The sequence below is a fragment of the Hyperoodon ampullatus genome (genome assembly GCF_949752795.1).
Source record: "Hyperoodon ampullatus genome assembly, chromosome: 5".
NCBI lineage: Eukaryota > Metazoa > Chordata > Mammalia > Artiodactyla > Ziphiidae > Hyperoodon > Hyperoodon ampullatus.
Genome location: NC_136918.1, coordinates 100679286 through 100694855, shown reverse-complemented (window position 1 = coordinate 100694855; position 15570 = coordinate 100679286). Strand labels below are relative to the sequence as shown.

At 40.7% G+C, this 15570-nt stretch overlaps 1 protein-coding gene across 1 annotated transcript in view; it reads right to left on the bottom strand.

Moving 5' to 3' along the window:
- Positions 1–705: 705 nt before the first annotated feature.
- GABRR3 (gamma-aminobutyric acid type A receptor subunit rho3) overlaps positions 706–15570 on the bottom strand; it is a gene marked incomplete at both ends in the record, with an annotated part of 41733 nt that continues 26868 nt past the window's right edge. The window contains 3 exons of the mRNA XM_079705276.1: positions 706–1008; positions 6112–6307; positions 13434–13590. Coding sequence (XP_079561402.1) covers positions 706–1008; positions 6112–6307; positions 13434–13590 — 656 coding nt within the window. The remainder of the gene's footprint in view (positions 1009–6111; positions 6308–13433; positions 13591–15570) is intronic.

Below are 15570 nucleotides of genomic sequence, written 5' to 3'. Positions count from 1 at the left end.
AGGCAGCCTCTCTGCTAATGGGTGGCGTTGTGTTCCTGTCTTGCTAGTTGTTTGGCATGGGGCATCCAACACTGGAGCTTGCTGGCCATTGAGTGGAGCTGGGTCTTAGCATTGAGATGGAGATCTCTGGGAGAGCTCCCGCCAGTTGATATTACATGGGGCCGGGAGGTCTCTGGTGGTCCAGTGTCCTGAACTCGGCTCTCCCACATCAGAGGCTCAGGCCTGGTACCAGGCCGGAGCACCAAGACCCTGTCAGCCACAAGGCTTCTGAAATGTAGTCACGTTCTCCATTTAATTTGCAGCTCCTTGTAGAAAAATGATTAGCCAACAATAAAGACTGCAGCCAGGCAGTGCTCTCTGTCTCTGTCTGTCCCTCTGACTCGCTTTCTCTCTCTCTGTATACGGTCCAGATGTCTCAGTAAGCCCTTACTATCGCAAGGCTCTGTCCTTAAGGCAGCTTCTGGTGTGGGGGAGGCAAGCAGAATGCCCACTCTCATTGATGGAGCCAAATTCTCCTAAGACCTTAAACTCTTTCCTAGATGTGAACCAGTTAACTTTCAAAACTTCTTTGGGCCAAGAGAAGTGACTGGCTGACTCCTGTGTAGTCTAGTACTATCCAATTTATAGTTAAGAGTTGGTGGTTTTTATTGTTGTTTTTAACATAATCTGACTCCAAAACAAATTTTATCAACTGGGCTTTCCTCTTCACACATAAATACTCCAGTAAAACAAATTAAATGTAATGTACACAATGGGAAATAAAATCCTTGAATAGGTGTCAATGACATGGTTGTTCTCCAGAACGATTCTACCAACCTGCTCTCCTAGCGATTTTCTTCTCTTTATCAGAGGTGAATCTGTGCTGAGGTTGCCTGTGCATCTTTCTTGCATAGAGTCCTCTTCTGAGTGTAGAGAAAAGGAAGTCTGGTCCATGTCAGTTGTACTGTCATGGTAACAACCATCGAAGGCCATGGCTTGAGCTGCATCAGTACTGTACATTCCAGAAATCTGACAAAAAGACTTTTGTTAGTCAGTCATGAATATGGTTTTAGGAGTTGCAATTACAGTAAAAATCTAAACAATCAGATTTTTTAAATAGTTTCAATTAAAATACTAAGAATGTTTGCTTACTTTAAAGAATAGAATTCTGGTTTTGCTTCTGGTGTCTGATGAAAAGTCATTTTCATAATAAAGGAAAACATCATCTTAGACATCCTTTTTTTTTTTTTTTTTTTTTTTGCGTTACGCAGGCCTCTCACTGTTGTGGCCTCTCCCGTTGAGGAGCACAGGCTCCGGATGCGCAGGCTCAGTGGCCATGGCTCACGGGCCCAGCCGCTCCGCGGCATGTGGGATCTTCCCAGACCGGGGCACGAACCCATGTCCCCTGCATCGGCAGGCGGACTCTCAACCACTGCACCACCAGGGAAGCCCTTAGACATCCATTTTTAATAGGGATTTAGAGAGAGATATATTTGAGCATTACACAAATAAATGTATCACAACTATAATTGTCAATGTTTTCTAATTTAGTCCAGGCCTGACAGACTGTTACACTCAATGTTTTTTTCCACAAAAGGGAACATTGTTTCAAGTTTTCCTCTTTGTTTCTGAGTAGTATGAATTGTTTGCCCTAAGTTTGTGAGTTGAAATTGAATATGATTTTTCAGAAGAGCAATATAAGCCAATTGGACTTGTTTTTCAATGTATTTTTCCTCTTTAGAGAAAACATAGCAGTATGCCTAATCAGTGTGGGCTTTTTGTCCCAAAACAGAACAATATCATCTGGTGATCCATTTTTGCTTGAATTTGGGGTGGAGATAGGGAATGATTTTAGCTGCTCTTTTAAAATGCAAATTGACCAAGCCTTCCCACTTTTGCTGAAAAGTACCTTTAAATGATACTAACATAGCTCAATTAAACAACTTGAAATTGGTGTATTTTTTTGAAGGAGTGAGTTATCAATGCTTTCTGGCTCCATTGCTTGACTGAATCTAAACCACTGTTTTTCTTTAAGGTTTTACTCTGTGGGAGATAGTGGTTTTCCCTGATACAGAGCTGTGTCTAGGAAGCAGCTGTTACTAACCACTTTCTGAGAAAACAAAATTTCTTTTTGATCTCTAGGGAAGTTAAAAAATGAACAAATATGGACAGGCTACTACTGGATGAAAGTATTCATAATTCAAATTGGAGGCTGCAGAGTAAATTCTGCCAAAACGTGTATTTGGTTCAATACTGACTCAAGAACCTAATATTTTACTGAATTCAAGAGACATAAGGACTATTTTGTGCAGTCAGTAAAGCAACCAGGGACCCATACTCGAATTATGTTGTCCCTTTTTGTTTTAGTTGTAGAAACTTTTCATAGTACAATGAAAATGGGGAAAATAAACATGAAACGACATTGAGACTGAATTACTAATCAATAGCCAAAAATAACACTTATATCCAACTCTGGATCTGAGGATAGAATAACTATATACTGTCTCCTTGGTTTTGCTAGCCCCTCAGAACACTGCTGAGTCATCCCACTGGAATCCACACTTTTAACAAAAATGTCATTAGTATTTAAAAAAGACGTAATCTTCTTTGAAAAACAATGGTACCATTTTCTTTCTCCATTATGATAATTTAGATCTATAAAACTGGTTAAACCTTGCAGTGCACAATTTACCAGTAGGCTGCTAATGTCCACAAGTTTGTAAGTTGGTTGTTCCAGTAGAAACAGTTTTAGAACTGGTCTTTAATTTTTCACTCCAGCTTACAAATAAGCACAAAGCTAAGGCATACTATATCTAAAGTATAGATTTGACGGTTTTAGACTGAGTTCTAAGTCCTAGAATTAGGAAAACATTTGGATGAAGAATAAGAAAGAAAATAGCTTCCTTTCGCCTTTCTGGGCAATGGTCAATGCTAGGGACAAATTTTCCATGGACCTTGCTGTTCTCCCATCTCTTGGTATCTGGGGGTGGTTGGGACAGGTGTGTGATGGTGGTGATGGTGGTGTTGGAAGGAAATGAGCTTTGCTTAACTTCATGATTTCATAGGGGGGAACTCCATAGCCTAACATTCCTGGTCTTTCTCATCATCCCTCAATCACTCTACCCTAGGGGTTTGGAAGAAAGAATGGCATGTGTGGTTTTAGTCCTTTTGGAGTCACTTTAGGATCTGCATTGGTGTCCATGTTTGTTTTCTGAAATGAGGTAAAGGAGACTGTCCTCACAGGGGAATCCTGAATTGTCTAGCTTCGCCAGTGACCAAGAGAGTAAGTACACAGAATACAGTGATGAAATATTAGTGGGACCCCCTGCTCACAGATCTAAGGCAATTTCTCTAAACTGCTTTGCCAATAACAAAGGTAACATTATCACATCCATCTGTCTGGCTCCTACAGCTCTGTCTCTCTCTCAGACTGGTTTCCCAACTCACATACAGAGGGGAGAGGTATCATTGATTAGCCCCCAAACCTACAGACATATCTTTCTTCCCTACATCTCACCAGAGCATCCCACCCCTTTAAAGATCTCTCATCTCAAACAGCCTGTTTCCACTATCCCTATCAAAACTGCTACTCCTGGGCTTCCCTGGTGGCGCAGTCGTTGAGAGTCCGCCTGCCGATGCAGGGGACACGGGTTCGTGCCCTGGTCCAGGAAGATCCCACATGCTGTGGAGTGGCTGGGCCCGTGAGCCATGGCCACTGAGCCTGTGCGTCCGGAGCCTGTGCTCCGCAACGGGAGAGGCCACAACAGTGAGAGGCCCGCATACCGCAAAAAAAAAACCAAAAAACTGCTACTCCTTCCGAGCATATGCTCTGGGCACTACACGATAAGAACATAACATTTGTGTAGCACTTTATGGTATGCAAAAATGTTAAATGCATTTATTATATCATTTGATCTTCACAACAGCTCTGTGAGGTAATAGGGAAGAAATTCCACCATTGTGCAAATGCAGAATGAGGTTTAGGAGACAGCCTGGCACACAGAGCTAGGATACGAGGTTTGAAATCACTTCTGACCCCAAATCTGTGCTCTTTCATTTGTACCACAAACATATGAAGGGCAAGCAGGACATTTCTTTGAGATCATTGCACCTTTGAAGGAGAATGCATAGAATGGTGGTTTCCAGAGGTTGGGAGGAGGGGGAAATGGGGAGTTGTTTAATGGGTACAGAGTTTCAATTTTGCAAGGTGAACACTTTCTGGAGATTGGTTGTATGGCAATGTGTATACTCTTAATACTATGAAACTGTACACTTAAAAACAATTAAGATGGCAAGTTCTACGTTATGTATATTTTACTACAATTGAAAATAAAAAATAATTTTTAAAGGGAACAATGCTTATTAATTCAAAAGAATATCTTCTGGGGTACACAGAAGACTGCGAATAACCCGATCAAGTGAAAAAAACATGCAGGTAGTGTGAGCACATGTGTTTGCGGTGGGGTGGGTGGAGGTGGGGAGTCAGAGGACTAGCTAGAGGGGGCCGAAATTACTACAGTGCCTCTGTCATGGGTTCACCACTCCCCACATGAAAACAAAACAAAACAAAATAAAACAAGAACAAAATTCTTCTCCTCATCACACATTTCTCTCTTTCACTTCACAGCTTATCTAATCATGGCTATTCACAGTGTGGCTATGGATTGGCAGCAGCCAGGGCTTAGAAATGCAGACCCTCAGCTCCCACCCCAGACCTACTGAACGAAAATCTTAACAAATCCCAGGTGATGCGTACATGCCGATTACTGCATACTCGTCTAAAAGCTCCTGATTTTCTCACGCCTGCATAGCAGTCACTGTGGGTACATATGTGACAGAGACTCATACTTCCATGCTGTCAACAAAAGAAACTAAAGCATCTGCAATGAAGCAAAATCAGTTTCTATTACAGCTATGACTCAAAGGATATGAAATAAAAGACTGAGGTAGCATTACAGGAGATCTGAACTGCGATTACAGCTCTGTTGGCTGTGGATCTTTTGGCAAATCACTTTACGTCACTAAAACTCTGCTGCTTCAGTTTAAAAACAGAGATAATCATCTCCGCAAGGCCTACATCATGGAGTTGATATGAGGGCTCAGTTCCAGAAGAGGATATAAAAATGCTCTGAAAAGTATGAAATACTCTCACTAGAAGTATAAAAATATTAAATAATATTTGGGGTGTATATAAATAGTCATTATAAGAATTTCTTAAACCAGTGTGAATATATCACATTAAAATTGCACATATATATATACACATATACACACACACATATATATAGCAAACAAATTAATTTGATCAGTTAGGTTTCTGAAGTAAAATATCATGTGTCAGTTCTCATAATAACCGGAAGTTGGTGCCCCACCCCTTTGTGAAATGAAGCACATAGAGAGCAATCTATCCAGATTGATAAAGTAATGTCACAAGAAACAGGTGATAACATTTAGGGCCCAGAAGGCACCTTATTCCCAGTACACTGTGAAGAGAAGAACCTTCCCTCATGCTCTACCAGTCTCCCGAGTGACTAGAAAAGAAAAATAATTCCTAGCTCTTGGTGGAGAGCTATCATTGATTGGTTGAGAGCACAGCCTTTGGAGTCAGGGTGCTCCAGAAGCAAATCCTGATTCCTCTTAAGCTGTGTGACCTTGGTCAAGTTACTCCCCCATCTGCTCCTATTTCACCTCCGTAAAATGAAGGTGATAAAGTACCAACCTCTTGAGAATTAAAAGACACAATATGTTGGATGGTTAGCACAATGCCAATATATAAGAAACACTCATTAAATGTTAGCTATCATCATCATCATCATCATCTACTTGAAAGGATGTGATTTGTACATCAACCCCTTCTTTTCAAGGGTTAGAGTCAGTGGAGGGAGCACACTGAGAGAAACTCCTCACACAGAAAATCTCTTGGCAAAGGTGAATGAGGATGCTGAGGAAACCAACCAGCGCAGAGCAGAAAGAATAAAGTTCAATATCAAATTGTCATCACCCCATAAACTTGCATCTTGCCAAGGCACATGGACTTCACACAAGGGTTGCGATGCTGTCAGGAGAGGGCATAGAGGAGGATAGTCTTTTTCACACTCCAGAAAGGATACAACAGTCAAAAGAAGGCAATACCTTCCCTGTCTTCTTGAATTGTTTCCTCTCTTTCACTGTGGTGAGGTAGATCACGGCTGCGTACTCAAGGACTGACAGGAAGACAAGGAGGGAGCTAAGCCACAGGTACACATCCACGGCCTTGACGTAGGACACCTGGGGCACGGAGGCACTCACTCCAGAGAGGATCGTGGACATGGTCAGCACCGTGGTGATCCTGCCATTTGAGAACAGTGATGAGTTCAGTGACATAACCCTTCAGCTCCAGGTGCTGGTGCTGGATGACACCAGGGGATACATTTCCAGATTGATACCTGGTGATCAAAGGTGTGTGGGTGTGGGCGGAATCCCAGCATGTTAACCTTGTACACGGCTTGAGCCTAAGCAAGAAACTGCTTGAATTTCTCTTTCCATCTCTTTTTCTCACCCTCACCCCCATTGTCTGTGACGTTTCCTTCCCTCCAGCTAAAGTCTCCACTGAGTGAGACTTGTCTCTAAGGATCCATTGCTTCCCACCCTCAGTTGGGCCTCTTTTAACCATCCCAGGAAGGTAATAATGTATTCAAGTTTTAAAACTTCTTCTGAGAAAGAAATTCTAAAACCATTTCCACTACCCTTCCCCATCATTTCACAACTTTTACTGTTCAGAAAGCGTCTTCATGTCAATCTTTCATCTTTCATTTGTCAGGGAGTGATCTTTAGTAGCATTAAAGATTGCTTTCTCTGTATTTTTCTTTCACATAGAATACTTACAAGCCATCGTTATTGATATCACTTTGCCCCTTGTTATTGAAACTACAATTCAGTTGAGATTCAGAACGGAAGTGTGTTAGTGGAGGCTGGGTTCAGTGTAAATATTTACTAAGCAACTGCTAAATGCCACTTACTTTTTGTGCCTCCCCTCCCTTTCCCTTGTTGTCCAGTACTCCCACCACTTTCCTTCTCTTCCCTTCCTCTTCCTGACCACTGCCTTCCCCTTCCCTTTCCTTTTCTTCTCTTCCTTTCCCTTCTTTAATCCCTGCCATGGGCGTCAGAGGTAACGAGATCAATGTTCTGGGGGACAATGGAGAAAGAAGTGACTCTGAGTTTTCCTTAATAAAATGCCAGCCTTGGGGAGGGCTATTCTGTGTCTACACTAATTTCTCAGAGGCATACTGCAAGAGTACTGCCTGGAGAGAAAGTAAAGTATTGTAAATATTTGAAATGTACACTGGCTGGCATGGTTTTATTTATTAACTTCCCACCAGGGAAGTGCAAATGGAATCCTTAATGATTTTTATAAGTTGTGAGGACATTTTAATGTTAACAGACAGAGTCCCGAACAGCAGGAAGAGCACTGCGATTTACTCCTAAATGTACAGACACAGCATGTGGACAGCTTTCACCCACACATTTCTACCTTTTCAACAAATTCTATAATTCTGCAAGGTTCTCATCTGAGGGAGGCCCATATCAAAGACAATGACAGTGCTACAGAGCTATCCAATTTCAAATTAAGTTTTTCTTTGGATGATCAAAACCAATGCAATTTGGCAATTTGATAGTCACCATAGGAGGGCCTGGAATCTCACCTTCACACTGATTTGAACTCCAGAATAAGAAATCTAGAAGCTTCTCTAGCACTTACCATGAAATGCCGGCCACTGAACCATTGAGTCTCAGGTTTCCCCAACAATGGTAACATCAATAATCTGCGTATCGGTGGATGCTGCTTGCATTCCTTGCTACATAAACATGGAGATGCGAAATTTTTATTAATGGATCAGGTGTATGTATAGCTGAAGCTGAGATTAATAAATAAAACTTGCTTGCCTTTATTGAATGTTTACCCGCCACAAACCTAGGTAAATATTAGCCACAAGTTGCAGAAAAGAAATATGAGTGGAGAGTGGCTAATGAGCCTGAGTTTGGTCAGGAGCAGGACTGAAACCTTTCTCTCTGAGTGTAGAACCCATGCTTTTTTCATGCAAACCTGTGGCCTCTCAGTCTGAACCTGTAAAGGTAATTTCCTTTTGTTTTTAAGATTATAAACCAAGTTCGGGCTTCCTTGGTGGCGCAGTGGTTGAGAGTCCGCCTGCCAATGCAGGGGACACGGGTTCGTGCCCCGGTCCGGGAAGATCCCACATGCTGTGGAGCGGCTGGGCCCGTGAGCCATGGCCGCTGAGCCTGCGCGTCCGGAGCCTGTGCTCTGCAATGGGAGAGGCCACAACAGTGAGAGGCCCGCGTACAGCAAAAAAAAAAAAAAAAAAAAAAATTATAAATAAATAAATAAATAAAAAGATTATAAACCAATTTCTACATATGGAGTATCTCTGAGACAAGATGCTATAAAATTGAGTGTAGAATTAAGTCAGGAAGCATGAAGGTACTTTGTGCTTTACAAGAGGCCAAAAGTCTTCTCCTGTCAGGATTTCCCTGCTGTAAAACTGTGAAAATCCTAAATGAACATTCCTATTTAGGAATGCTTACCTCATTTGCTCAAAAATGTTTAAATGTTTTCTCTTACTGGTTTTCTAAGTATGGAAGATAGAACTTGAATTTTTTTCAGTGAACAGTAACATGAAGCTTAATGGACAAAATAAGGGTTTAGAAAAACATACAAATACATGCTCTTGTCATGTATTTTAAAATTGATGACTGTTGGGTCAATAAAAGGGAATTGCATTATCTATATTTGCCAGACAGCAATAAACTAGCAGTCGTTTTCTTTAGAAGGGTGCTTAGTCCAACTAATTTATGGTAGCTTTATTTATTTTTAAACCAGCATTCTAGACTTTCCTCTTTAAAAGGAGCAAACAAAGAGAGAGAGGGAGAGACAGGGAGACTGGGGAGAAGGGAATGTTGAGTACAGGGAGTAAGGAGTGAGAAAACTGATATATAAATTCCTAAAGCAATAGGACTTGGAGTGAGGAGTATTACAGCTACATTAACCACACTTACTTTGTCTTGAGCCACCCCTTAGAAATACATTAACCTTGACAAACTGTATTCATTCCAAGCACATTAAAGTTAACATCGCAATAAAGGAGTTTTGAATTATATGAAGTGACCATTTAGTCAAAGAAAGGTCCTGTGTTGGAATTAGAGAATTATTTTCCCACCTACTGAAATTGCTATGCATAGTTAGGAAAGTGTTAAGAGGCAATAGTTAGTTAGTCTGGCCTCTAGGACTCAACTTCCCTGAGACTTGCAGTTTCACTCACCATATTAATTCTTTTTTTTTTTTTTTTTTTTTTTTTTTTTTTTTGCGGTATGCGGGCCTCTCACTGTTGTGGCCTCTCCCGTTGCGGAGCACAGGCTCCAGACGCACAGGCTCAGAGGCCATGGCTCACGGGCCCAGCCGCTCCACAGCATGTGGGATCTTCCCGGACCAGGGCACGAACCCGTGTCCCCTGCATCGGCAGGCGGACTCTCAACCACTGCACCACCAGGGAAGCCCACCATATTAATTCTTAAGGACACATATGAGATCCAAAGAGCCCTGCAGTTAGGGGAGGATTATTCATCTATCTTTGTGTTTCATTGGCTATTTTTTGACATATATGATGGAGAGGTTCACTGACCTGTGTGAAAGCAGTAGGGTCCGCAGACATCACTTAGAACTATTGAGTCAGTTCACCCCTTCAGTGGCTGTGTGGTGGGGAGCTCTTTTGAAGGAATAGGTGTCTACATTCATCTTTAAATGAGTAAAAACATTTTCCCTGTAGGCCTAGGCAGAAGAAAAATATTAAGTGATGTGAGGGAGAGAAACATAGGCTGGATATCCAAATACCACTTTATGGCCAGAAAGTAACAACCATTATTCCACAAAGGTGGTGCCAGAGTCCATGGCACAGAAGTTCTGGTTACTTCTATAATGGTAAAATGAATAGTTCCTAAGTATTTACTTTTCCAGGTATATGGGATATCCTCTGTTAGACATTTTTCTTTATGAATGACTACATGCCTGAAAGTTTTAGTTGCCTTTCTCTGCCATGTTTATTTCCTGATAAATGACCCCATTACTTCATACATTGTACATGAATGGCATACCCCAGCAGAGGGGTCAAAACAGGAATGGAGGCAAGGAAAGAAGGAGGGAGATAGAAAGGAGAGGAGAACCCTCCATGAGGGTCAAAACATCCTTGAACAGCTTGTAATAGTCTCACACCGAATCAAATAGAAACATAGAATGGTGTTTTAACCCTTTACACATTCCAAGTTATGACAGCTATTATCTCTTATGAGAAGTGCCTAATCACAATGGATACTTTTGTGCTGTTCAGCTTCCACTGTTCTTTATCTGAAACGTGACAAATGTGGGACGGTTTTAACCAGCAAATGATTCATCCTCAATCAGCAAATGAACCCAAATGTGGAAGAGTCTTAATGAGCAATGAATCATCATTGTTTTCAGTTAGTAGCTAAAATACAGTTATTAAAAACATGGTGGGTTAAATACTGGTAGTTTAACAACTATGTATTGAGCACAAAATATGTGCAGGACACTGTGCCAGTCACGTAGGGACAAAAATGAGGATAATAATGATCCTTTCCCTTAAGAAACTCATATTCTAATAGAGGAGATAAGATGAGCTACCAACCCATCCCATAGCTGAACATGAAATAGAGGAAGTAGGGGTCTCAGGAGAGATACAAAGTGCTATGTGGTCCAAAGATGGGAGAGACCATATCTGCCTGGAACCAGCAGTAAAGGCTTTTGGCTGTATAGAAATGGCTGAATTTGACAGAGAAAGACAGGTAGGGAGGGCATTCTAGGCAGAGTGAGAGCCAGAACAAATGTATAGAGGTGAGATACGCAGATAGGCATGAGGGCCTGTTTGAGAACATTGAACATTCAAATTGGTTGAAGCTTATTAGGGCTAGTATGTTGAGGAAGGAGTATGATTGAAAATTTAGCAAATAAAAATACAGAACACTCAGTTATATTTCAATTTCAGATGAACAATGAGCAGTGTTTTAGTATCAGTATGTCCCATACAATATTTGGGATATACTTAAACGAAAACATTATTTGGTGCTTATCTAAAATACAGATTTAACCAAGTGTCCTGTATTTTATCTGGCAACCCTCAAGGGACACCTTGGATTCCAAGTTGAGTGTATTTACTCCAATGGCATTTGAGATGAGAGTATTGTGATCACATTTGCGTTTTAGAGATATCACTCTGGTCATAGGGTTGAACTGGGGCAAGAAGAGCAGGAGGTGAAATAAGCTATTACAAGGCCTCTGCAAGCCCAAACTACATCTTTGTACAAATTAGTAAGAGGTGCCCCTTCCTCTGGAGGACGTCACCCCAAACCATGTCCCATGGAACTTGGGCTGGATTTCTGCTCCCTACTCCTCACTGGGTGCACTGAAAGATCAGGAGTTTGGGATTAACAGATACATGCTACTATATATAAAATAGATAAAAGCAAGGACTTACTATATAGAACAGGTTACTATATATAATATCTTGCAATAACCTGTAATGGGAAGGAATCTGAATCACTTTGCTATACACCTGAAACTAACACAACATTGTAAATCAACTATATGCCAATTAAAAAATTTTTTTAAACAGAGGGCAAAGTATCTTTTTTTTTTTTTTTTGCAGTACGCGGGCCTCTCACCGTTGTGGCCTCTCCCGTTGCAGAGCACAGGCTCTGGACATGCAGGCTCATGGCTCATGGGCCCAGCCGCCCCGCGGCATGTGTGGGATCTTCCCGGACCGGGGCACGAACCTGTGTCCCCTGCATTGGCAGGCAGACTCTCAACCACTGCACCACCAGGGAAGCCTGGCAAAGTATCTTTGAAAGAACTTGAAGGTTGTAGGAAGGAAAAGCCTGAGAGGATAGCAGTGATCTAGGAATACTCCAGTTCTATTAAAAAGAAGGAGAGGGACACTTCTTATTTGTATATTATTTCACATAAATCTGCATAGCAATTTCCTAACCCTGAGGAATCAGATGTAGACGCAAGAAGCACAGAATTTCAGGGGCGACTTAAATGGATTTCAGTGTTCTCCATTCACCCCACCCTGCCCTGGAACCAGCTTTTATTTCTGTCATTTTCAAAGTATAAGAGTTGAGCAGTCAGCTTCAGGGATCCCATTGAAAATCATATCCATAAACCTTTAGAGACTGAATGCCCTTCTCATTCTGTCTCGAGGGCTGGAAGTAGGCCTTTAGTCTCCTCTTTTGGGTCTACACTGCCCTATTGCCCTACTGAGGTCAGGGCCAGGCTGCTCTGATGTGAAGGAACAGCCACAATAATTTAATTACTCATTCAGATAGTATGTTTCCTCCTGAAGACATTCAAGCCTCAAATGCTGGTAGATTGAAGCTTTTAATAGGGGAAAGAGGTGAACAAATTATTAATATTAATGACGATTTATGTCTTTCAAATGATCTTTTGAAGTATGCATATAATCTGTGAACATTAACTTAGAAATCACCCCTTTCTGGAATGAACTGTGTGATAATTACAATGATTATGAACCACTTATGACAATCTTCTCTCTAGTTAGAGCATTACAGGTGAAAGAACAAAATCAGCCAAAATGATCGAGTTCTGCCCCAAACCAGCTAAGAAGGCAGGTGGGATTGACTCTTGGGTTCCCATTAAGTAACATGTTATCTAAGTGCTTAGCTTGGCAACTCCACTTTGTAAGGACTCAATAACTGCTAAGTGGGTCTGAAATCATGCCCATAAATCTGTATGTGTGACAGTGGCATATAACATATGTAGATAGAGGAGATAATATACCCATTAATGAGGCTGGAAATGTTTCTCCACCTGAAATCTCTTGCCCACTAATGTGTCACCATACCTAAAATTCCACTGCAGCTGATTCTGATTTTAGCATTTCGATTACGCCCTAATTTCTAACTAGTGCTCATGTTTCCAAATTCAAACATCCCCCTCTCCAAGAAGTAATTTATTAAGGTACTAGTAGTATAGTGTGAATTGGTTTGAATTGAAATCTTCTGTGATGTACGGGTTTGTCAGGGAAAGTGAAATGAATTTGGGCAAGGGATAGGGAGATTTTCCTGAAAGGGAGAAGAGAGACATTTATAAAGTGAGGCTGTTTATGCTTCATAATTTCACCCTCTCTCCTTACTATCATCCAGCTTTGGTCAGTTGGTGCAGCCTTCGTACCTAATGTCTGGATTCCCGAGGAAAGAGTCCAACTACAGTTTGCCCTTGAGGCTGTCAAGCCAAATACTGTAACCTGAGCCCACATCAGTAACTATCCCTACTAAATCATCAGTCTCTTTCCCTCTCCACTTACCACCCTTTTTATTTACCTTCCTCGACATTTCTCCCATATTAACATTTCACAAAGGTGTGGAAAGACTTACCCAAGGAAACTCTTGCAGGAACAGCTCTCTGGTCAATCCAAAATGAAACCCAGGAAAGCATTACCATCAACACAGCTGGGAAATAGGTTTGCAGCACGAAGAAGAAAATATGCCTCCTTAGCACAAAGTTGATGAAAAGCCTGTTGTACCAACCTGTGAGAAAAAGCCAAAATTTTCATCAGAAGAGGCTCCTTCATGGAAACCCCACACTTAGTGAAACAACCTGCTTCTTTAGACTCCAAGCTCTTAGGGAGCATGGAACTTAACACATTCACCCTTGTTTACCCAGCATTGGAATAGGACCTGGGCCTGGCACTCCATCCAATGTTTGTTGAACTAACTGAACTGCAGTTTGTTTAATTATCTGACTCAAAGATCCTCCTTTAAATTTCATACCTGCTGTTCAGGGATGAATGGTAATTACATTTTATGGGATGGCCTTTAAAGACCTTTCTCCAAAATATACTGTGTTTGCAGTGTTTCTGCAGGTGAGAAAGTCTTCAGTACATGGCTAATGACTGATGCAATAGCCAATAAACTATTTATTAGCTATAACAAATGAAATGAAATATTTTATGTGAAGGAAAAGATTCACAGTAGCTACTAGGTCACTGGATTCCAAGTTAGGATCCAGACAGCTAGGGATTCAAAGAAGAGCTAAGGGGAGGGAGTATCTGTAAACTATTTTTTATTATTTCAAAGTTTCATGGGTACCATTAATTTATCTGTGATAAATCTGCCAAAAAGTAGCCAAATGGTGTTCTTTTGCTTGTTGTTGGAATTATATAAACTCACATTGGTAATATTGATTAATTTGTGCTGATCAAAAGTACAAATTGTAGTCACATCCACACACATTTTGTTCAGGTTTCCCTTTTCACCCTGGCTGCAAGGAAGTTTAAAGCCATATTTTTGGACCATCTATAGGACATCTCTGAGTGCCATTCTCTAATAACCACATATATTCTATAACATAACTTACCCTTGTTTTACATTTTTCTTTCTCACACATTTCTAATTCATATTATGCTTTATTTCACAATAGCTGTGATGTCAATCTTATTAAACCTTTTCTAAAATAAGGCAGTGAATAATGAAATGGTAAAAAATGAAAGTATATCTTTTATAAATAAGTGGTAAGATTAATTTGTCTATGATAAATGCAGTTTACTTTGAGACAAAATTATTCAAATCACAGAGACTATAGGTCAAAAAATAAATAAAACTAAATCATAGATGTTGCAAAGTGGGAGAACTCTTCTACTTCCTCAGTAGTAATTTCTTAGGTAACCCAAGATGGCAAACCTATTTAGACAGATTAGGTAAATATTTAGGCACTTAGTCTAAGATATACTCCTAGTCAATCCACACCGAATTGGCAGACTGCATGCCTAATATTCTACTCTTAATTAACTGCTGGTTACCCTTCTCTTTCCTACTTGTTCTGAGTTTCTCTCACCATCAGTTGATATGTTTCAGGAACACCAAACAATTTCGTTACCAAGGGTAATAAAAGATACACTACATAGTGCATTCTAAAGTCAAAATATACAGTTTTTAAGCTACTCATTGTCTTGTATTACCCATGTCACAGCCCACTTCATTATGGTTTGCAATTGAGAAGTTTGATTATGGTTGTAGAGTGGAATAATAGCATCTCTGACGTTATAGCTTCATATAATTATTGAGATTAAAAGAGATAAGGAAAAGCTGTGAAAGCACTTCATAAAGAAAGACATTAATGCATATGGTTTTAAGTCTTGAAATATATTTAGGTAAAGAGGTCCTCTCTTTACTCATAATTTTCTGAATTTTTTTTTTTTTTTTTTTTTTTTGCCACCAAGCAGGAGAAATGTTGCTCTGTCTTGCTGGGACAGGGGAGACTAGTCTCCCCTTCTTCTGGGAAGGGGAGACTAGGGATGGTTTTGTTGTTGAAGCTGTAGCCAGAAGAGCTCCCTTTACCAGCCAGGAAAGGTAGTGCTGCTTTGGAAAGATGTGGCGCCCTCATTTTGGGTAGTGTAATAAATAGAGCGTGACTCCATTTTTCATATTTGACTTCTGATAACTTTTTAGCCCCGCTTCCCCTTCTGTTCCACACCTGGGCAAGCTAGGAGGAAAGCCAGATGTTCCCTC